The 22,871-nt window shown below is 48.7% G+C and overlaps 9 protein-coding genes across 9 annotated transcripts; 3 read left to right on the plus strand and 6 right to left on the minus strand.

Annotated features, from left to right (window-relative positions):
* Positions 1-183: 183 nt before the first annotated feature.
* F5147DRAFT_584713 (uncharacterized protein) lies at positions 184-567 on the minus strand (the record flags this gene model as incomplete). The annotated part of the gene is made up of 1 exon (XM_041431809.1): positions 184-567. One exon carries the CDS (start codon positions 565-567, stop codon positions 184-186), a length of 384 nt encoding a protein of 127 aa, XP_041287737.1.
* Positions 568-2,616: 2,049 nt separating this feature from the next.
* F5147DRAFT_778815 (uncharacterized protein) lies at positions 2,617-3,486 on the minus strand (the record flags this gene model as incomplete). The annotated part of the gene is made up of 3 exons (XM_041442191.1): positions 2,617-2,865; positions 2,919-3,193; positions 3,270-3,486. The coding sequence occupies 3 exons, from the start codon at positions 3,484-3,486 to the stop codon at positions 2,617-2,619; spliced, it is 741 nt and encodes a 246-aa protein (XP_041287738.1).
* A 144-nt stretch (positions 3,487-3,630) lies between these two features.
* On the minus strand, positions 3,631-3,870 carry F5147DRAFT_584768 (uncharacterized protein; the record flags this gene model as incomplete). Its single annotated transcript, XM_041431813.1, has 1 exon — positions 3,631-3,870. A coding segment is annotated over one exon (240 nt), but the record flags the coding sequence as incomplete, so codon positions are not given.
* A 15-nt stretch (positions 3,871-3,885) lies between these two features.
* On the minus strand, positions 3,886-6,524 carry F5147DRAFT_778816 (uncharacterized protein; the record flags this gene model as incomplete). The annotated part of the gene is made up of 5 exons (XM_041442192.1): positions 3,886-4,790; positions 4,842-5,033; positions 5,080-5,474; positions 5,533-6,023; positions 6,072-6,524. 5 exons carry the CDS (start codon positions 6,522-6,524, stop codon positions 3,886-3,888), a joined length of 2,436 nt encoding a protein of 811 aa, XP_041287740.1.
* A 1,116-nt stretch (positions 6,525-7,640) lies between these two features.
* On the plus strand, positions 7,641-9,610 carry F5147DRAFT_778817 (uncharacterized protein; the record flags this gene model as incomplete). The annotated part of the gene is made up of 3 exons (XM_041442193.1): positions 7,641-7,673; positions 7,729-8,317; positions 8,373-9,610. The coding sequence occupies 3 exons, from the start codon at positions 7,641-7,643 to the stop codon at positions 9,608-9,610; spliced, it is 1,860 nt and encodes a 619-aa protein (XP_041287741.1).
* Positions 9,611-9,805: 195 nt separating this feature from the next.
* On the minus strand, positions 9,806-11,466 carry F5147DRAFT_778818 (uncharacterized protein; the record flags this gene model as incomplete). The annotated part of the gene is made up of 7 exons (XM_041442194.1): positions 9,806-10,020; positions 10,077-10,235; positions 10,285-10,386; positions 10,436-10,537; positions 10,587-10,985; positions 11,035-11,130; positions 11,178-11,466. 7 exons carry the CDS (start codon positions 11,464-11,466, stop codon positions 9,806-9,808), a joined length of 1,362 nt encoding a protein of 453 aa, XP_041287742.1.
* A 259-nt stretch (positions 11,467-11,725) lies between these two features.
* Positions 11,726-13,843, plus strand: F5147DRAFT_778819 (uncharacterized protein; the record flags this gene model as incomplete). Its single annotated transcript, XM_041442195.1, has 9 exons — positions 11,726-11,776; positions 11,829-11,864; positions 11,916-12,093; positions 12,143-12,453; positions 12,502-12,549; positions 12,601-12,624; positions 12,673-12,789; positions 12,838-13,126; positions 13,176-13,843. The coding sequence occupies 9 exons, from the start codon at positions 11,726-11,728 to the stop codon at positions 13,841-13,843; spliced, it is 1,722 nt and encodes a 573-aa protein (XP_041287743.1).
* Positions 13,844-19,076: 5,233 nt separating this feature from the next.
* On the plus strand, positions 19,077-20,871 carry F5147DRAFT_718850 (isoprenoid synthase domain-containing protein). Its single transcript, XM_041438730.1, has 7 exons — positions 19,077-19,370; positions 19,440-19,478; positions 19,546-19,720; positions 19,779-20,061; positions 20,111-20,376; positions 20,431-20,567; positions 20,623-20,871. Exons 1-7 carry the CDS (start codon positions 19,199-19,201, stop codon positions 20,643-20,645), a joined length of 1,095 nt encoding a protein of 364 aa, XP_041287744.1. The 5' UTR covers positions 19,077-19,198; the 3' UTR covers positions 20,646-20,871.
* A 193-nt stretch (positions 20,872-21,064) lies between these two features.
* F5147DRAFT_404196 (UbiA prenyltransferase family-domain-containing protein) lies at positions 21,065-22,732 on the minus strand. Its single transcript, XM_041429626.1, has 3 exons — positions 22,293-22,732; positions 21,857-22,241; positions 21,065-21,806 (listed from the first exon to the last, which is right to left on the minus strand). Exons 1-3 carry the CDS (start codon positions 22,386-22,388, stop codon positions 21,442-21,444), a joined length of 846 nt encoding a protein of 281 aa, XP_041287745.1. The 5' UTR covers positions 22,389-22,732; the 3' UTR covers positions 21,065-21,441.
* Between the last annotated feature and the right edge of the window lie 139 nt (positions 22,733-22,871).

Raw genomic sequence — 22,871 nt, forward strand, 5'->3', positions numbered from 1 at the left:
TGGAGCAGGTCTCCCATGCACATCAGTCGGCACACATCAGCACGGTCGGTCGGTCGGTCTCCAGGAAAGATGATCTAGCAGATTCAACAACATGAATTCAAATTAATTTTCAACCTTGTAAAGGAACCATCTACAAAGTTCAATGTAACTGTCATATACTATTATATGTGATCACATGTCCGACTAGGCTGGAACCGAGACATGACGATCAACATCCATATATTTTGCATACTGTGGCCGGGGTGTCCCCACAAAGTTGTGAAGGCTATCGCGCATGAACCATGCCCACACGATGCGATCACCGGTACATGTGACTCCATGCCTGACAAGGTGTCCAGAGCAAGCAACAATGGCACCAGACTTATATTGCAACTGTATACTGAGGTTGGACAGGGTCATCAGCCCATCACAATAGTGGCCGACACTGGTCATGATGTCGAACCCTTCGGGAGCAGATCTTGGATCTCGGTGAAGAGGGCATTGCCTGTTACAAATGACGGCTGTGCAGTTGAAGACCAAGGCCCAAAGTTGCAGACGAGTGTATATGTCATTGTGACCGTTGTCCATGGCCCACTGAGTGAGTTTTATATGCGTGGTAACTGAGGCCCAATACAACTCTGGATGCATCACCCGAAGAGCCGCCGAGGCCAGGAGTGCTGAGCGCTGCATGGATGTTATGACCGTAGGACCACCTTCACCCTTCAATGCAGCCGACACCTCGGGGGAGAACACACCGTTGGGAGGAAAACCATGTGGCTGGAACAGCTGAGTGAGTAAATAGATCATAGTGGAACAACCAGACCTCACCTCTCGGCCTTGCTGGAACCAGCAAGGAGCTATGTTGATGCATCCTGGGGTTAATGGGCGTCAGTCACTCTTATGGAAATACCCAGGGAAAGTTCGCCATTGGGTCTCTTCTCCCCTGGTGATGCTTCTCTTCAGAAGATGACCCATGCCGACGGTGGCGTCTTCCATGTCGGCCTGATCGGTCAGTCTAAATGTCAACCGACAAGCAACAATGCATGGGGCTTACTTGAATCCACGGGCTGATGGCATCTGGAAGGTACCATAGGATGATATGACCGCCTGAATCAACGAGCACTGAGGGCTTGTCGAGCAATTGTTCGGAACGATAAGGAAATCTTTGGAGTAGAGCCTCTTCATGTTTTGTGATCCGCCCGGTGGAGCGTTTGTTAAGTGCCTCATTATACCGAATCATGTCAATATCAAGCTGAACTGCCACACGGTGTAAAGAGTAGATTCTATGTGGGCGCTACAAAAGTGTTACCTTAAGACTCAGAGTGCGAGTGAGATGTTCATCCCAAAGAGACTGCCTATAGAAATGCTCCTTGATATAAAGCAAGGGATATCTTGTTAAGATCGAAGTGAGAGAAGGAGAGTTACCAAGAGTGCACTTGGTGTTCCGAGGATATGTCCGAAGTACCGAAGTACTCGTCCGAAGTGGTCCAAAGGTGGTCTGATGTCTAGAAATGAAGGTCCGAGGTTGCATGAAGCGTCCGAAGAGCTTCCGATGAACAGCGAGCGTTCCGAGAGAAGTATGGCGGGTGTATCGAAGTATAAGACTTCACGAAGTATAACTAAGCAAAGACTATCGGGGGAACTCAGAGACAGTGAAGAGCGAAATGGCAGCGGTCAGGCCAAACAATCGTTCCGAATGAACAAAGATCGATTGCGCGAAGTACGACTATCCGAAAGTGACTCTACTAACTATGACTCGTAGCAGGGAAAGTGAAGTGAAGTGCGAGTAGCTAGCGAGACAGATTATATCCTACAGCGTGAAAGTTCGGAAACTGCGTAGGCGAAACCAGTAGCGAGATAAGACATCCGAAATGTAATAAGACTCAAGGCGAGCCACTACAGAGATATGCATGTAATAAGACGCAAGGCGTGTATAACCGACGGGCCGACGACATATGTGCCCCTAGACATAATCAATAATAGATAACCAAGTGAAGAACGCACCAGCGAAGTCAAACAGACACAGACAGGACATGGTACGGAGGATCAGAACTGTATACAAGCCTCGGAAATGGACGGATGACCTTCAGACGACTCAGACGAACGCACGGAACTCTCGGAAGGTAAATGGAGTGTCGAGGAATGTGTATGTGGAATACCTATGAGTTTGGCAGGATACGAGCCCAACGTTGATCTGAGTGCTACAGCGGTTGGCAAAACACCGACAATATCAAGGAATAACTCACTTGGGTTTAAATAAGCATCGGCGAGAACTCGGGCCAACTGCTGACATGCAAGCATGGTCGGCACATCCAATGTCAGTGGAGGCAAGACCGACTGTTGCCGGCGACCGACATGATCAGCAAAGAGCTGGTGCACAAAGTCACCAGCAATGCATGTCGTATGCAATGCCCAGTCAATAGGAATTGAAATCATCTGTGGAGGCAGAACAACAGGCATAATAACTTGTCAGCTTATATGGGACATGACTGAGATTCATTGAGTAATACTATATACATTTAGAGAATCAACGTAAATTTGGCAATACTACTGATGTCTATTTAGTAATGATGTCCACAATGCTGGTGATAATAGTAAAATTAACATTGGCGAAAGAGCAGCACAAGCCATGCGAAGTTAATCCTTGCCTGACAATTGCCCACTAGAATTCAAAAGTGCTTCCTCCAGGTCGGCAATCGGTCCCTCAAGTTGGGACATGGTGGATGCAGCTGCAGTGGCGACCTGGGTCTTCTGGTCCAGCAAAGCACCCATTGCGTCACCGAGATGTTTGAGGTGGGCTCTCACTGCCACAATTTGATTGAAGAGGGCATCGCCATCCACCTGCCCAGTCACCACAGGACCAGGCACAAGCATGGCTCCCATCGGCTAACAATTACCATAAGTGCAAGTTCAGCATGAGAAAGAGAGCAATAACCGACCAGTTGTTCGAAGTGGTCTTGGGTCATCTCCATGACCTCATGGATGTTCAAGTCCAGCAGGTCCAACCTCAACCGGTCGAAGCGATCCTTCCACCAATTGTACCGGTAGTTAGGCACAACTTGGTTAATAGCCCTTAGTTCAGGGCTATTCAGAGAGCAGTGTGTGAAGAATTCATCGTGCAATTGTTTGGTGGTGATTGTCCCGGTTTGGAATCTGGCAAGTCTTCCAATGATGGCGCAGAGGAGATCAGGCATTGTTGGATGAATGTTGAGGACTAAAGAAATGTTTATGTATGGGAAAACAAAATGCTGATAAAGGCATGAGTTACAACATAATGTCGACCGACTGACCGACCGACGGACTGATTGATGAGACACTCACATCAGCCTCCCATTGAAGGTGCCAGACGAAGCTGGCTTTGTAATCTGGTGTCCGAGGTATATGGTTCCGGTCGCAAACTAGCCAGATGGCAGCGAATCGGGCAGTGGCAAACTCTAAGACGTTTGCAGCATCCCACACAGTAAAGTCACTGAGTTCATATGTATGGAGTGTGGAGGAGTTGGACATGCTGGTGGTAGTTTGGATCAAAAAGTTTCATCCGGATCGGTATTGTGATACTGACTAATCCACTTCGGCACTTGCTGATGTCCGAATGCAGTTGTGGCCGCATATGGACCCCTGTCACTCTACAACTGCAGCCACCCCTTTCATTCATTCAAAGCTGTCCTGTGCATGTTGTGAGAGTCGGAGATACATTTGAGCCTGGTGGGCAGCATAGCACTGGTGCCCGACTGTGCACTGTACATCGGCCTCCTGCATTCGGCCTACCCATTGTTGAGATTTATGAAGAAAAAATTCAACCGTCCATGTCATTTCCCGACCGACCAGCAGCAGCTCCTCTGCCCAACGATCACGCAGTGCCAGTGTCCTAAGCCAATGGACACGGTAAACTGTTGTGTAAGTATATTAGCACCCCACAGGAACAGGTAAGTCGGTGAAGTGCAAACATTCATTCATCCAGTCATTGCTTGCAGAATCCCCCTCAACATCAATGCTCCAAAACCATGCTAACGTGCTATTTCTTTGACCGCGCGCGTTTGGGTCTGCAACAACCATGGTAGCCTTGAGGTCGGCCTTCTCCAACAGCCAATACTTGGACAATAAGTCATCGGCACTGAGATGGATTAGCTGCTTGCGGCATTTTGAGTATATCTGCGTGTTTAGGTGTAGGACCTTGTCCATTGAGTGCACCCGAGCCCATGCCCTGGTTGACTGTGCTTGGGATTTTGCCGACCGAACCGTGGTGCGAAACAGAACGGCCTTGTCGGCCAAGTTGACCCGGACGGCATGTAATGCATCATTTGCTTGGCCTTCTCTCAATAATATCTCTTGCAGCACCAGGTCGGCAACGCCCCACAGGGCGCATCTTTCGATGCCGATGTTTGACGGCAATGGAATCACCACGGTCTCGGGATTGAACTTCACCAGAATATCATATCGGTCTTCATCATCTGACCTCTCGGGATCCTTGGATGACGACCCAATGGAATCCGCTTCTACTGTATTCAACATCACCGTCATGCCATCCAAATGGTCACAGCCGTTTAATTCATCGCCAAGAAATGTCACTGCGACCCTGACAAATTCATCCAGTTGGCCTTGCAATCTGTCACGATGCCAGGCCACAGCCAGCTTCTGGGTGTCGGTCAGCCGTTTGCCTAGCTTTCTTACGTTGATCAGGAGGGCTACTTGAGCCTCTTCCAGCGTAATTCCAGAGGCTAGCCAAGTAGCAGCACCCTGATGAATCTCACCGGCCAGCCATTGAGCCTGACGGTTCAGCAGGTGTAACTCTTGCTGTTTTCTTGTTGGCGCTTTGCCAAACTATATCAGCATATTAAATACTGATGTTCCAATCAACATACATTTTGTCAATTGAACCTCATATATGTCCATGGAACTTGGATTATGAAGTCGGTCATCCTGAGCGGCAGTGGCCTCCGCTTCCCATGTGTGAAGGGTATCACCCTCAGCGGTCTCGCTTAACCGGTCAAATGCATACTGGCTGTCTCGGACACCCTGCACAGCCTCCTTGAATTTTCTGCCAAGGAATTTGCCTAGATGCATTTGGATTTGTCAACTCGGTATAATAATATTACTCACTGATGCGTATCATCTTCATAAAATTACAGTCATTCATTTGAAAGTCTAAACACTCCTTTTGGTGGGGGGTGGACATCCCTCTTGCCGATGGTGATATGATGTTCAAGGGTGCCCACAGGGTCTCCATTATTTCTCCGTCGATCCTGGCGGCACCGGTTATGAAGTTGGACGCATACCTCACATAGCATTTATCTTGATGGCCGTGGACATGCCACAGCCCAATTCCAGGAATAATGTCCATGCCCCATGGAAGGTCAAGATAAGGCGACTCTTCAATCCGCTTGCTGAGATGCTTGTTGTATTGACAATTAATGTCATAGAATGTGAATGCCCGATTGATCCCATCGGTATTGTACCCCAGAGCTTGACACAGGGCATAATCCATGTTCATCTGCCTTTGGCCGGCCGACTCGTCAGTTGAACCTGGCCGATGTAGCAATTTGAAAGGCTAACCTTTCCCCCTTCTGAAAGTCTACCATTGAATGAGGAACAAAACACCCATGCCTCGCACAAGCACATCCGCCTATCCCTGTTGCTTCCAGCTTGTGGCGTGAGGCATTTGCCTGGTTGACCGCTCGGTGGTTGTTACAGTCTGACCTTTGCACAATGTCCTGCACCTGGGATAGATGCATTTTGTATTGGGCATCACCGACCATGAAGCCCAAGCCATCGGTCAATGCCACCTCATCGCTTGGATTGGTGGGATACAAATGCTCTGCCTTGAAATTGCCATCCATGACTAATGATCTGGAATACAGCCATGCAGGGTCGGACTCATTTCTGTCTGACAAATTGAGATTTACACCGGGCTGAGGACATGCAGGACAGAAGAGTGCAAGCTCCCCTGCCTTCGGCTGTCGCTTCTCATGGCCAAACCCATGCCACTTGAGCTGCTTCACTTGTCTCCACTGCCTGCCGACCCTCATCAATTCTCTGTACCGGTCCTTTCGGCCATGGTGAGCAATGCAATGTTCAAAATCCACATCACTCACTGGAACCAGATGAGGAAACACGCTTGAGGTGATTCGCCTTAATTTACTGTAGTAGTTCATTGCCGATGTCCCGCATTCCAGGTTGTCCAGCAGGAAGTCGTCCAACACCACAAATGTGAATGCTGTCTTCAGCGAAGTGAAAGACACAGGGAAGAGGCCAGTCTCAAATAGTTGCATGTCAGGGCTCAGTGCACCAGTGCACTGACAGAATCTGATCATCATGGAGTGGAGCCCAGAAGTATCTACCACCGTGGTCGTCCGAGGATCGTTAACCAAGGGTATCCATGGGCCTTCAGTCAATTGGTCTCCCTCATCATCTGTATCGCACCACTCGTCGGTCAGTCCGGGACAAGGCTCGCCTGCATGGCCAAGGTGAACTTCCAACCCTATCTTTGTTAAGGAAGTGCCCTCGAAGAATCTCCTGGTCCATTGACTGATCCGATGAAAAGGCATGAGGCTGTGAACTGTCCTACAGCAATGAGTACAGAAGAGAGGTTCACCCATGCAACCGTGACATCTGTAGACTCTGTCCTTTGGACAGACCAAGCACATCCTGTTTGGAGGTGGACCCTCTCGCCGAAGTAGCAAGTCCAAGTAGTCCTCGGTCTTGTGCTGCCACTCGTGCAAATAGTCATTTTGACTCTGATATTTAGTGTCAGTACATGGGACAAGGCAAGTGGACGGTCAACTTGCCATGGACTTGCGAACACGAAAAGGCTCGAAGTTGCATTCGCCCAGGTCATAGTGTTCATAGTCACCCTCCACATGAAGTCCTTTGGTGGATGGCTGCTTGGTAGGCGATTTTCTGGGGGATGAATGAACCGATGTTGTTTTGTTGTAACGTCGAGCTCTGACAAATCATTCTTTATCTCCTCTAGATGTTCTTTTGTTCTCCCATTGAACCAAAGAGGATGTCTTTGGAGGACTCCAGGCCTTTGGCTTTGACTTGACCATGGACCGAAGTAGTGCTCCGAGTGTCAGGATGTCTTGTTTGGAGTGAGATGCTTAGACTTTGGGACGTTTTGGTGCTTACATGCAACTGCCAAATGCAATGCCTAGTATGTAATAGTCACTTTGATCTCTCAGAAATCATTGGCATGGATATTCACGGTGCAATTCCAATGGCCAATAGTGATTTGTCTATATCATATGTCAAGAGCACTTCAGATCCTCCAATTTCATGCCACCCACCCACCTATGCACCTACACCACTCAATAAGTCTTGTAGCAATAGGGCTCACACTATTCGGCACAATCTAGCCCTTACGTTCACTTATGACATGGGTGTGTCACTTATGTGAAGCATTACTCACATGAGCTTCCTTCCATTTTTCATTCCATCAACCACATCAACGCTCTCCTACACTTACATTTCCAGGTCCTTTACTCCAAGCTACCTACTGTGACATGACTCGGACGAAGATAAATGCTGAGGATCAGCCTCGGTTGAACGACCGAGAGAACACTGCTCTGCAGTCCCATGTTGAGGACTGGGGGAAGGAGAGTGGGACCGAGAGATGACAAATCTTCAAAGCGGCCGCCAGAGAAGCCAGACTCTTGGCTCCAAAGATGGACCAAGAGCTCTTGAAGCAACGAAAAGAGGTAAGTGTTTCAGCTTTGATGTAGGGTCATGCTGCTTTACAGTCATCATAAACAGAAATACAGGCAGTGGTTCCACAACCACAAGAAACACAAGGCCAATGCCAAAGTGCTGATGAAGCTGCAAAAAAAATGGACAGCACACCGAGTAATTGAAGAGCAGCGCAAGGCCGACATTCTTCAGCAAATACATGAAGAAATCAAGGAGGAGACTGGGCAGAAGCCTGAGCAGAAAGAAATCTTCAGGAGGTATCAACCCACTATGACGGCAATCATGAAAGGGCTAGGCGACAATGAGTTGGAGGAAGCCCGGGCGAAGGCCGATGAGTGGACAAATCAAGCACCTGACCCTGCAGTCCAGGCCAAGACGGCTAGGAAGAAGGGTGAAAAGATGATCAAGCACTTCGCAAAGGAGATGTTTACTCAGGCCGGTATGAGACTCTTTGTATTGGGTTCCTGGAAGGATGAGAAGGGCGGCCTACTTACATCCAGGCAAGTTGATACAGTCGGTCGGTCGGTCATTTTGCTTACATGGTTTGGCAGATTTGACTTCAATGAACACCTCGGGATAGGCTCCAGCTTCATGAAATGCAAGGACTGGCAGGTCATCTTACCGGCATGGGAAGATTTCATAGGTGATGCATTCAGTGAGTCTCAAGACCATCTCAGAGGTGCTTCATTTAATTTGTCACGTCCATTAAGACCAGGATCAAGACCAGGACGGCATGCTGCTCGGAGGCACTCGCCGGGTTCCCAAGCCTTACCATGAGTTCGACCTGGACTGCATGGGTTTGCCGATGTTGCCCGATATTGAGGGCGTGTCTCTTGATGCCAAGAAGGGAATGATTCGGTCATTTCTCACCATTCATTACCATAAGCCTGTTGAGTCGAAGGTCCCAGTGCCTTGGAGCGATATAATAAAGGGACAGTCCAGATTTATCTCCAGCATATACTTGCCTGAGGATGCAAAGATCATGGACCCTTCGAAATTGCAACGGAATGAAGCCAACGCCTTGTTGGAATGTTGGTTAGACCAACAAGACAACCAGGTAGGGCTCACATTGAAGTTCAAGGCCTGGATCGACGACAAGGGCAAGATGAGGGCTCCTGTCAGCAAAGAGTCTGTTGACTCTAACGGTGATGCTGATGATGAGGGCATGTGGCCCATGCCAACCAAAAAATCATCGGCCGCCGCTGCACCATCACCGGCCGGAGTTCCCAAAGCGCGGCCTAGGTTCATCAAACGAGCTCATGTCAGTTCCGCCGATGAAGAATCTGACAAGACCGATGCAGATGTGCCTCTGCCGAAGGTAAACAAACATGCACCCTACCGTGTAAGGAAAGGCACAAATGCAACACGAGGTGACCCAGTGGGACACCCGTCGGAGTCAGATGACCAACTGGCACCCAAGAGCATTGGCAAGAGAGTCAGAACTCGGCCTGCCATCATCTCACCCCGAACAGACTCGGCATATGAAGACCGACCGATTATAGATTCGGTCAGATGGGTCTCTCATGATAGAGGGGCCTATGCAGCAGGCAAAACCCGCATGCCCGTTGCACAGGTGACCGAGGGATCAGAAGATGAAAGTTGTAGCCATATTGGCACGAAGGCCAGGTATGAGCCAGCCCGCTCACATCATACCGCCCAGCAAGTTTGTGGCTTCGGCCCACATTCAACTCGTCAAGGTCTCGAACATATTCAGACATCCCCTGCGGTGCTGGACCAGACGCTGAAAAAGACCAGGGCTGCCCAAGATGTATTACCAGCGGTAAATAACCGATCACCGAGGAAGACAACGGCTCCCAGAGAGTGGTCACTGGCGATAAATGACCGGTCGGCCAAGAAGACCAAGGTCACCAAATTGGCGGCTTGCTCAATTCCCGATGCACCAGCAAAGAGTACCAGGAGCAAGGTCGACAATGCGCTTGGCACCTGAATTCGGCAAAAGCCTAAGAGATATGCTGACTACATGTAGTTGTCAGCAGCATCTTGTGTCATAGAGGTTGTTCCATTCTGCTCGGTAATCAATGATTTAAGTATATACATTGTATGTGTGGAACATCGTCGGTCCAGGTGCTCGGTTTTGGGTGCACTTGGTATATACATTGTCATTCCTGCTCGGTCTTCTACACTACTGGATTGGGGAATCTCCCCGGCCCATTTTCCTCATTGCTAGTAGTAATATATGCAGTGGATCATCAATTTGCTGGTGCATGTTCATCAGATGTTCGATTTTGGCAATGTCATCGCTGGCCGCGAGGAATTCATCGCAAGCATACCGATAATCTGAAATTAAATCCTGGTTGGCATCCAAGATATCCATGGATTGTGCTCTGGGGTCATCTGCTGTAGGGAGGTGGTCGTTGTGATGACATTCGTGACCAGAAGAAATATGAACCTACCGATAACAGTGTCAATGCTGTCAAGCCTCACATTTGCTCGGCGCAGCAATTCCTCGCCGGCTTCGACCGTCTGATTCGGCGAGTCATCCCTTGGTCCTGGAGATGTGGCCGGCAAGGATGCATCAAAACACAGATCATATAATACCGGTGTGTCGCCCGCTAAACATCATTGTCAGTACGAGTGATTTCATCCAAAATTCGGACAAACCTAAGTTGACCGTCTGACTTGGCGAGTCATCCATTGGTCCTGGAGATGTGGCCGGCAAGGATGCGTCAAAACACAGATCATATAATACCTGTGTGTCGCCCGCTAAACGTCATTGTGAGCAAGAGTGATTTCATCCACAATTCAGACGAACCTAAGTTGACCGTCTGACTCGGTGAGTCATCCCTTGGTCCTGGAGATGTGGCCGGCAAGGATGTGTCAAAGCACAGATCATATAATACCGGTGTGTCACCCGCTAAATGTCATTGTCAGCACGAGTGATTTCATCCACAATTCGGACGAACCTAAGTTGACCATGTTGATGGTTGGTGCAGCGACTAACCCACTGTCAATGTGACCATCTCCGCCAGATGTTGAATCTTCCCAGCACATGTCGAAATCGCCTGAATGATGGTTAGTGATGGTCGGTGGTAATGACTGACACTTGCCCCTGTATCCATCCACCGACACAGACGGACTATTATTCCAACACATATCATATTGATCGGCCACTAGGGGCATGGTGACATCCAAGGTGTGAGTCTTCGTAGCTGCTAGCTCTTGGATTGGCGCCAAATTAATCTTCCGTGGACTTCCTTGGCTATCCCAACAAAGGTCATATGAACCTGCTGCCGGCGGTGTGGCTGCGTCTGCAACAATGATCGGCGCCGGATCGACCTCGGTGTCCCAACACACGTCAAACACTGATTATTCGGTCAGATGCCTGCAACGTCCTCAAAGCACTAGAAGTACCTTGGCCTTCATATTGTGGTTCAGCCGATGATGTTGCAGTGGTTGTGTTCACCGTCCGCACTAGATCAGCCTTGGTATTCCAGCACATGTCAAATACTTATATTTTTAACTGTTAGAAATGGTCGATAGAGCAGGAAACACACCTTCGCCGCCAAAATGTTTCTTGGGAAGTCCTTCAGGATGTGGCTGGCTGGATGGCATACTTGAGACATTGGATTTCGTGACTTGAGGCAGGCCAGATGTAGTTGTAATGTTAGGTCGAATGTGAATGTTGTGGTTACCCACAGGGATCCGCACATTTTGAGTGGCTGGAATCGGACACAACTTCAGTGGCACCCACTGTTCCCAAGTGACGAAAAAGTTCCAGTCGGCTTTGATACGCTCGTCCTGTATCCTGCGAGCTTTGTCAGTGGCATTCTCATGGAAATACATTGACGACTTTGGAGGGCTTGAACTGTAAGGTAAATAAACAATGCAGAAGTCCAACGCCCGCTACCACACTTCGGCCATTTCCGTGTCTTGGCTGATCCCGGCGGTATTACAATGTGGCGGTTTGCGTGGCATCAACTTCTGTCAAGTTCCTTCAACATCCACACAGAGTCGTTCATAGGTTGATACTCATCACATCCTTTTCTCCTTTTGTTGCATCGGTACCTGTGCTATCGTTGCCCTTATATTTCAATTTTCTACCATGCCATCACAACAAGAATCCGACCATGCTTTGGCGCTTGCCAATATATCGGTGCGCGATTTGGTCAGCCTAATCGGATGTGGGGAAGCAGATGGCCGGACAGTCCGTTGATCAGGCTCATGAGATTGCAAGGCAGGTGGTGCGTGTTTTGCTTTACTATAGTTATTATGTACCTGCTCACCATGAACAGTCTCAAGCCCTCCAACAGCACGGCAGGTTGTCCTCGGTCATCTCACCATTTCTTCTTTCTGCAGCCGCCAAGGTCCGTGTGACCATCAATCAAGGTCTTGTTCCTCAATGGAATTGTGTTCGGGTTGATGATCCGCGTATGGAGTCCCATCCCTTCTTCCCAAAGACTGTTGGATATGGTGAGTCGGCCCTGTTTGGATTCACATTGGTAACTTAATATTCTTATAGTACAACCAGCACCAGAACCAGCACCGGCACCAGCACTCTCCCCAGTCCTACCCCCAGCTCCCAAACGGATGTCAGTTCCACCGATCGATGCACTCCCTCGTGCCAGTTGTGCTCACAATCTGACCGTGACTGGCACCATGACCGACAAGGGCAAACAGTCTGACCGCGGCACTCGTAGATCCCGTGACAACAGCCCAAATGCCAAGCCAGGCAGAAAGAAACAAAAGGTGTTGAAGCGTTTGTCGAAGGCCATCATCTCTGACACCGAGGACAAGGACAGGCAGCCAACAGGGACCATTGTAGTGAAACAGGTATGTCTTCCTCTCATCATTTCCAACTGACTGCTTACATCACCTTAGCGGCCCAAGATCATCAAATCTTCAGGTGCAGCGGCGCCAAAATCAAAGGTAAGCATGGTGATAATCTCGGTGCCGATCTCATTGCTGACTCCTTTGCAGGGAATGACTAAAAATGTCAAGCAGGTGAGATTTACTGCATCCTCTCTGTCCTCCCACCTCACCGATCTTCAGCCGGAAGCTGAAGCCAACATCGGCCGAGTCCAGCCAAAGGGCAAAGGCAAGGAGAAGGCTGTGAATATCGCCGAGCCTGTGAGAGGTCGTGGGCTACTGAAGGCCGATGCTGAGGAGGTGAGTTGGGAAAGTCCATGCCAGTTGCAGTGTACTAACTATTTTTAGTATGCTCCACCTTGCAAGAGATGTATAGGGGAGCCTTGTTTTGTTGTGGTTGGCAGGAAGGGCCAAGCCATCAAGTCCTGCACCAAGTGCCACTTCATGAAGGTGCGGTGCAACCGACCGGTGTCGGTCGATACCCAGCATCCCTCAACAATGCAGGCACCAAAGTCACACCCTTGGTCAAAGGCCGCACTGGCGTCCAAGTTGAAGGCTAAATCCCGGACCACTAGAGCGACCTCTCGTGCATGTCCACCAACTCCTATCGTGGAATCTGAGGATACTGCGGATACTGGTAAGTGATTTTGTGCTTCGCGATAACATGCTTTAACCCTGGTCTTTAGAAGTGTCTGCTACCAGTCAAGATGATGTCGAGATGGACCATGATACTGACGCTGAGCGGGACACTGACATCGCCGCCAATATGTCGGATGAGCCCGCTGATCAAATCATGGTTGACCAGCCCGGAGCCATAGCTTCTGCAGCCGACTTCCCTGCTGACCATTGGCTGGAGGCCACTGACGACGCGCCCATTCCAATTCCCCCACCAACTCCTCCGGCCAATCCCCTTTCCCTTCCTTCAACACCCACCATCCTCGAACGCGTGCTCGCCTTGACCACTCAGGTGACTGACATGCAAATGGCCAACAATAATGTCCTCGCCAGGGTAAATGCAATGGAACAGGAGTTCGACACCCGCATTTCCTCGATGCGTGCCGAGCTGTCCTCCATGCAGCTTGATGTTGGTGCCACTGTGACATTGGTGAACGGACTTGTCTGCCTGGTTGAGAAACTTCGGCAGGAGCGGGTCATTGCCAATCCATCATTCCCACTGCCAATGCTCAGCCATGGCAACGAGTCCTCCGCCACCGCATTTGGTATGAGGTACATGAACAGCGTGTTCAGCCCTTCAGCTGCTCCCACCTCTCTTTCTGCTGGAGTCGGTCAAACCTCAGCCTCCCGCCCTCCTGGTCGTCCCGACATGCAGGGTGACACTTTCACATCCGAATAAGTGTGCCAGCGGATTATATAGTTGTTCCATAGATCATGTGTCGGTCGGCTCATCATTCCTGTAAATCACTTGGTTCTGTACTCATTGTTTTGGCATTGATTCGATTGTAAATTGACTCCGGTGACATTGAAATGTTGGCACCGTTTGATCTTGATCGGGTTTGCAGTTGGCGCGGCACAGTATACTTCGGTTTGTTCAGATGTAACTTGGTCATACTTGTGACCGACCGGCCTGTCGGCAGAATTCATCTCGGTCGTTTTATTGAGTTGGTTTGACCTATTGATTCTCCATGTGACCGATCCCATGTTCCATATGATTTGCATATCATATCAGCAAAACCAGTGCATATGTCTCGGCCAATTGTTTTTTCGACTGATTAAGTACACTTGGTGGCCCTTGTTACGCTGCAAGGTGGCTGTTTACTCCAGTTCCTGGCATATCATTATACATTATGTTTGACCTAGCATATTCTGACTGGTTGTCATGGCAATATATGATGACCGATGGTCTATGAACAACTTATTGACTGATCAATCCATTAGTAATATTTGACCAAGGTGGTCCTGGCAGGTGTATTGTGGAAGCTGGTATGTAAACACGGACCAATTGACCGACCTGTGTCCATGATCCTTCTGTATACTTAGAATCTCGGCCCATCTGTATATATCAGCACCACTGCCCACTCGGCCCGCTTGTTCATATCAGACACATACTTCATACACTACCTACCAAAAGTCAATAGAAAAGTCTACACTTATCTACTATACTACATACCATGGGCCCACATGGGATGGCCCGTGTAGAACAGGGATATTTCAACCTCGGCTGTACATATTATACGAGGGTAAAGTGACTGCAGTATGTGTATTGCAATAACCAAGCTGCCATTGCCCTCGCCTCAAACGGAAAATTCCAATCTCACACCAAACACATATCCATTCACTATCACTTCATACGTGCCCACATAAGGAACGGCACGTTCCAACTATTCTACTGCCCCACTGATGACAACGTTGCCGACACTTTCACAAAACCCCTCCCATGTCCTTGCCTTCAGAAGCTTCGACTCTCGATGAGCTTGGAATGCGCTCAAGGGGGAGTGTTGGAGTCCGAGCGATCCGCTGAGTCGTTGGCCGACAGATCCGAAATAGGAACGATGAGGGAATAGCATATTACGAGCGCATCCCAAAAGAGCAACAAACGAGCGATGTTTGACGTCGGCTCGTGCTCTCCAATATACGACTACAATTTTCATTCCTATTCTATCCGCACTTATAAGAGTTTGCATTTTCGTAGGAACATCTCAGTCTGTTTCCAGAGACTGAGATGTGAGTACATACGTCTACCTACCATTGACAAAAGCTAACGAGCCATAGATACTTTGTCTGTTTAGGTACATAGTTTCTGGCCAATGTTACAGTCCGTTTAGCTCTCTCCGCGTCATCTACGTGCCTCGAATCACTATAGGCCCCTCTTCTTCATCAACATTAAAATCACAAAGGTGTGTGGCAAGAGGGCTATCCTCCGTTCCTTCTGGCACAGTCAATGGCAGGCCTGTGATTGCATTTTGAAGGTCAGCGAGAAGCTGATCAGTGCTGCAGCCACCAGATATGGCCATGTTTTTGATTTGAAGTGTGAAAGTCACAGTGTTTCCGATTCTGCTGAATTTTGGCATGTGGGAAATTTGTAGATAAACTGTACAGTTCACATTGTCTGCGGTCAATTTGTCTCTCTTCGTTTGTGTTCCCGGGCCACCAATCTTCAACTGTACTAGGTTTGTTTTATATTAAGTGTTATGTTCTATCTAATTTATTTGAATTTAAGGGAGTGAACAGGTTCACGCAACTTGCTGACGACAGCGAAGAAGTCCCCAACTTACAAGGGAAAACATATTCGGCATTCAAGCTCACACAACAGGAGTGGGCAAAGTTGGAGTTGATTCGAGACGTGCTACAGGTCAGTTCCTTCAACTGTCTTTTTTTCACCTTCTGTATTAACTAGCACTACACTGCGCAGGAGCCTGCTAACGCTCAACAGACTTTCTCAGCTACTCGGGAACCTACAGTCTGGCGCACCATTCCTGTCCTCGAATATCTTCAAGAGACGTGGGAACGCATGGCTGGCACTTCAACATTCGACGTACTTTCAGCATCTGTCACATCCAGCCTGGACAATCTGGCTAAGTGGTACCGCAAGACAAATGACACAGATGTCTACTTCATCTGCCTTGGTACGTGCCCCATTCTTAATTCACACATTCTCATTTTGACGACACTCTTACTTTCATGCAGCCCTCGACCCTAACTACAAAGTTGCCTATGCTAAGGCAAAATGGGCGTCTCAAGACTTTGCTGATGGAGTGAAATGGCTCGAAGATGTGGTAAGTCCATGGGTATCTCAATAAATTGTCTGCGCACTAACTTAGTATCTAGTTTGATCAGTATTATCGTGCCCCTCCTTCATCTGCCACAACAACACATTCTGCTACACCATCCCTCTCACGCCAAGGTTCCTACGGCCAGAGCTGGATGCGCAATGCAATCAAAGCTCGCGTCTCAAACGATGCAGCTCGTCAAAGGCCTCGTCGGGAATTGGAGGACTACCTAGCTGCACCACTGGAGGATGTTGAGAATGTAGTCATGTGGTGGGGTGTAAGTTCACTTCCCTCATATCCTCAATATTCCGTGTAACTTGAAGCTGACAATTATTTTTTTAAAGCATCACTCGGTTCAGTATCTCACTGTTGCTCGCATCGCAAAAGACTACCTCGCTATTCAGGGGTCTGTGGTAGCATCTGAACGGGCATTCTCAAGTGGTGGCATCACTGGCACCACACATCGCAACTGCTTGCTTCCAGAGACATTCGAGGCACTTCAACTGTTAAAAAGTGCATACTGTCAAGGCCATGTCTCAGCAATGGTGCAGGCTGAGCTCGTTGCTCCTCAAATGTTTATTGTTGAATAGTCTAGCCTACTACAATTGTTTGTACTTGGAAAATTTTGCTAATTTCATGTTGCGTTCGGTGGTTCGAACTGGTTCGAACTCGAACCTGACCATTGTGAACCCGTTCGAAGTGGTCCAGCCCAGAGTTTACCCTACCTTGGTGAACTTGACCGAGGTTCAGTTCTCGGTCCTCGATTATTTTGAAAAAACCGGACGGAACTGAACTTCGGCAGCACTAAACTGTAGGTATTCAGAATATGGATAAATACAGTGACCGTAATGTATTATATTCATAATGTATTGTAACATATTCACCCATAATCTTCATGACTAGGAATACAGGACCTATGTATTATATTCAGGGTATTCGAATATAATCTGAATAATATTCAATCATATTCAGTATTGTGGACAGCACTGCACATGATGTAACCGTTGATGAATTCTGTCAGGGACTCGTTGACTAGGGCTGCACACCGTCGCCGTAATAGACGGTTTGTATGGCGACCGTCGACGGATATGGTTGCCATACCAGCGGGTCTGCAAAGGGAGGCAGACAGGTACGGTGTACGGCCAAGCCGTACACCGTACAAACCGTCTTCCATACGGCCGTCGACGGTACCTTTACGGCTTATACGGTCGGAACAGGGTGCTGGTTTACCCGGTAGCTTCTTGCCCTGAACCGCCATGCCCTGCACCACCAACGACAACGACAAGCTGACTATATCGCTACATCCATTGCATGGGACTGCACACCATCTACCAGCACAGGCCGCCATGCAGATGTGTCAGATGGCAGAATGTCCCCATCAAAGGTGAACTTTACAGCGAGGTATAAGAAGCGGTCGAATCTGTCAGTGGACGAATTTGAGGAGTATCTGAAGCTTCCGCAAGAGGACTTTGACCTTTGCGACCCCATTCAATGGTGGGCAGGTCACCGAGCACAATTTCCGAACCTCTCTCAACTTGCGCGTGATATCCTTTCAATACCTGGTTAGTACTTACTCCATGTCCCAGGTGTCTGTACTTAGTTCTCTTCTTTGTAGGATCTGCTGTTGCTGTTGAACGAGTTTTCTCTGGTGGTCGTGACACGGTTTCACTGCGGCGCGCTAGTCTCAAGCCTGAGACTATCAGGACATTGATGCTCGTGAAGGCGAGGCTTCGTTTGGGTCGTTCATAGTTGATTTGCATTCCGTATGTACCGTACACCGCCGTATACGTCCGTATAATTCACTGTACCGTACCGTCCACTTCGTCCACCACCAATGTCATGTACGGTGTACAGGTTAGCCATATACCGTATTTATACCGTATGTATATGGCCGTCTACCGTATACGGTACGGTGTGCAGCCCTATCGTTGACTAGGGTGATAGTGAAGCAAGGTGTTACAGGCATCCGTAACACCTACAGGAGCCCCAGCTCCGCCTACACCAGCCCCCACTCTGCTAGACTCCCGACGCGGCGGAACGCCGCCTGCACTTAGAAAGACAGTGGTCTGGACCGCTGTGACCCTGCCCCTGGCGCTATGACCCCGCCCTGGCCTAGATGGCCTTGTGCCTGATCCATGGAGGCTGTACGCCTCATGGTCACCCTAGATCAAGTGCATGTATACAGCATGTCGCTTCATGAAGATCCAGAGCGCCCTTGGCGCCTCATGTACCCTATCTGACCTCATGTCTTGTTATCATAGATCCTAGATATACTATAGATTACAGACTGAGCTAGAATACCTATATGTAGCACATATAAGTAGACAGATTATTGTACTTAGACTTTACTTTAATCTACTAGGTTCATCCCAGAACTTGTTCAGCTAAGCCTCCCAGCTCAGCTGCCTAAGACCGCACTTCTAAGTCGCTCCCCGCTTCTTAGCCGTATCCGCTAGGCCCTGTATCTCGACAAGCGCCATCTTACTGAGATTACCGGAGGAACCCTTGATGTTCCATCAAGCCAAGAACCACCCTCAGCTTCAGTAGGCTCACTCGAGCCGTCGCTGAGAAGACCTATCCTAGTTCGCACACGCTGACCGACGTCAGCGTAACACAAGGCCTTCAGGGAGCGGTATCCTGAAATCACAATGAAAGTGAGCATGTGAATGACTCAACAGGTTACAGATGAAGTATTTACAGAAGGAGAGAAGTGGAAGGAAGCCATCAAACATAGATGAACAAAGTTTAGTGCTCACTGTTCGGCATCTTCCGCATCAATCCCTGTTCTCGAAGCATGTCTTAGTCGAGTGCGCACAATATTAACTCACATCAGACCACTTTTTGACCATTTTTGACCAGTCATTTCAAGTGAGAATTATAAAGGCTTCAGATTCAGAAGTCATGGACTCGAGTCACTTCAGCATCAACCTTTCTTCTGTTTCCACTCGTCATCGGAAAGTGTCCTTAGACTCTAGGGTATCATGGATCCTCGTCCAAGGGTAATCTGTCTTCCAAACACCATGACCAACTGGCCCTGGCCCCGTGCGATGAATCCTCATTATGAAGTTGTGAAAGCTGAAGTCGATGCTTCGTTTCGTGAATTCAAGGCTCTGAGTGCCGAGTCACAGGAAGCATACGACAAATGTGATTCTGGTTCGGCCTCTGTTTCTACTTGCCCATAACTCTTTAATGGTTGACAGCGGACAACTGCTGCTTTTGTAGCCCGTTTAGCAGGACTGGGTTATCCCAATGCATCAAGAGGTTCGTCCCTGACCCTAGCTTGGATTCTCGTGAATCGCACACCTCTAATTCTGTTCTGGCCATATAGAACACCTTCGAATCGCCTGCGAGCTCATCAATGTTTTCCTCATCGTGGACGAGTACACCGACGTTGAAAATGCAGCAGTTGCCGAGGCAATGGTGGGCATCGTCATCGATGCCCTACACAATCCTCACAAGACGCGACCAGAAGGCGAGTGCATCCTCGGAGAAATCATACGACAGCAAGTATCTTCAAATTGTCTGATCATGCATTCTGAAGTCCAAAGAAATTTTGCGTAGATTTTGGGCTCGTGCGATTCAGACCGCAAGCCTACCTTTTCAACGTCACTTCCTTGACAGCTATACCGCATACCTTCGTGCAGTGATTGTCGAGGCTCTCGACCGCGATAAGGCTCATTGCCGTAGTATCGGTGATTACATCAAGCTTCGGCGGGATACATGTGCTGCAAAACCTGCTATCGCAATATATGAAATGGAAATGGATCTTCCCGATGAGGTGTTTTATCATCCCGTCATTGTCGAACTGGTCGAATGCATTGCAGAGTTGATGTTGATTGACAATGTAAATCCGCATCGAAGACGTGATCTGCAACCGCTAACAGCATTTACAGGATATGATCTCGTACAATAGAGAGCAAGCGACAGGGGATGAAAACCATAACTTGATCACTACTGTTATGGTGGAACTTGGCCTCGACAGAAGCGGTGCGATGGTCTGGGCAGCACGCTATCACACCGAAGTCGAGAAAAGGTTCACCGATGGTCTTGCCAAGGTACCTTCGTGGGGACCTTCTACCGACGTTCTAGTCAAGGAGTATCTTGATGGGATGGCAACATGGGCTCGAGCAAACCATTCTTGGAGTTACGAAACTCAAAGGTCTCAGGAATTTCCAATTGGATAAACGATTACTTACCCTGATTGAAACTGCAGATACTTGGGTACAAGGGGCCCAGAGATACTGCGAACTGGTCTTGTCCAATTATTGCCCAAGGTCAACTGCAAAGCCTCATCCGCGGGAGCAAAGGTCAATGTGGCTGATTTATCCATGATGGATGCCACAGCAGACCGTAAGCATCTAGAAGTTCCAGACCAACCCAACTCGTAACTCGTGTGTTCCACAAGCGCCGGGCACACCGTCGCCCTAGGTGATAAGTGTAATATAATCCACATCTGTTCAGAAGAACGGGCATAGACCGCAGATAATGTTGCAGCGAACATGAAATTTATCTTCAGGTGTGGGGCCCCTCTCGCAGAGTTCGCAGCTCGTTTTCCATGCATGTACCTCACGTTTCGTGGATTGATTGTTCAAGCTCGTCAGATGCACAGTAGTTTACAGCGGCGATATCATGAATACAACATCTCTTTCTACTAGTTGTGGACTTGATACGGACACAGAAGCAGGGTGTAATGTGGTCAGGCCGCTCGCGCATGATCGTTACACCAAAAGGTGAAATACTGAAAGCTTGGCTTTCAGCATCAGCGACGGTATATATAGAACTCAGGTAAGCCAGCGTGCTTACACAGGGGCGATCTACTGTAAGCTCTCCTTTTATATGCTGCCAATCTCGGGTTACCACCAGCGCACAGTGATGACGGCTCGCTTGATGTGGACAGTGTATGTATGTAGTTGGTAGTACTAGAGATATCGGCCTACGTATTTCTGGTCAGCGATTTAGCTACAAAGAAGGTACAGAATGCCATCCAAGCCAATAAATAATACATAAATGTATCAGGGACCAGTACATGTGTACAACAAAAATGGTCCGTATGTTTGATTGATGTAACAAATTGTGACGACCATAAGTCCAGAGTGAAAAGTTCTTGGATCAAGCCTCCAGTTCAGTAAACACTATGATATATGTATGCGGGCTTCATGGAAGTAACGCCAGTAACCAGGAAGCAGATGTGCAACAGAAAACCAAAGCTTCGGAAAGTACTTAGTCAGGCCGAAGTTACACAGATGAGAGTATAACTCACACTATATAGCTGACACGACAGACGGTCCGCCTGAGTTGTCTTGCATACCATGAATCGTAATCCGACAAGTCCCGAATACAATACGAATGCGACACTACAGTATGCATCCATCCTCCAGACCTGAGTAAGACAAATCGACCACATCGGAAGTCCTACAAACATGGACACACGAGCTGGAGAAGGATGTGCGATCGGCAGCGTTCGTCTGCCTATGGAGCGATCTCCTTCCTGGTCTTTGAAGTCCTGCGCTTGGAGCGTGGTGGCGAACATAGCGATGCTAAGCAGCACAGCTAAGAGAGCATTCGGCTCTAGCTGTGACATATCTCGACCTGGTTGTGATAGTCAGTAGGTGTTTTCTTATTTGATGTCAGCTACATACCTGCAATGAGGGTGGCCCCAGCCTGGAAGCAAGCATATCCCAAGCCGGTCATCAAGTTTTTTGAAAACCAATGACTATGGGCTTTGAATTCATTGTACCAAAGAGTGAGCAGAGTTATCGCTAGGCTTGCACTGAGCACTTGGATGCTGTAGAATGCTGATGATACCAAGCATATGGGGACCAAGGACCAGCGTAGATAGACCGCATCTCGTAAACTGATGTATCCCGCTGGTATTGGTCGGCTAGCTTTGTTCCTACCATCTTCTGCTGGATCAATCACTTGATTGGCAACATTGAAATGAAGGAGGTGAAGCCAAATCCACCAGACCACATGAACACATCGGTAAGGGCTGTAGAGGGGGGCTGACACCAGTGCGAAAAGTGTCTGCGTCTATGATCTCAGAACAGAAAGTTACTGGGAAACGCTATTGTTTACCGTTGGAATGATCGTCGTCAGAATGTCATTGTGCGTGAAGAGATAGAGTGTAAATAGGGATTTTGAGATGGCTCGTCCAAAATCAAGGGCGCTCATGAGTGTGGAGATTGTAGCACATATCCTGTATCCTTAATAAATGTTGACCAGAAGAAGCAGAACCGAAATTAGATGTTTGAGCCTCATCAGAGACACCGTGCGAAAGCACGGAAGGGGTCGAGGAAGAGCTCGGTTGGGCATCCTGAATAGGACGGGAAGAACGATCTTGTTAGACAGGGTGGGTGTTCTCGGGGGACCTACGAGATAACTGTCAGCTCGGAGAATTGTTCCTACAGGATAGAGAGTCGAGATGCGAAGTGGTGCGGATGGGCGGTCCGAGCGGTAAAGAGGAAATAGGACTACGCATACCAGTACAGATGTTCTCCGAGTCCCGTAGCCTCGTAGTGGTTCAGGAACACCTCGATAAAATACGTCAACGATTGCCCAAGGGTATGGTGAACAGGCAGCGCGTTAGATGATGTGCGAGAAGCAGGTTCCACGCTGATTGCCACAGAATTTATGGTACATGGGATGCCGCCAGCC

This window comes from Suillus discolor (genome assembly GCF_016758755.1).
Source record: "Suillus discolor strain FC423 chromosome Unknown F5147scaffold_76, whole genome shotgun sequence".
Lineage (NCBI taxonomy): Eukaryota > Fungi > Basidiomycota > Agaricomycetes > Boletales > Suillaceae > Suillus > Suillus discolor.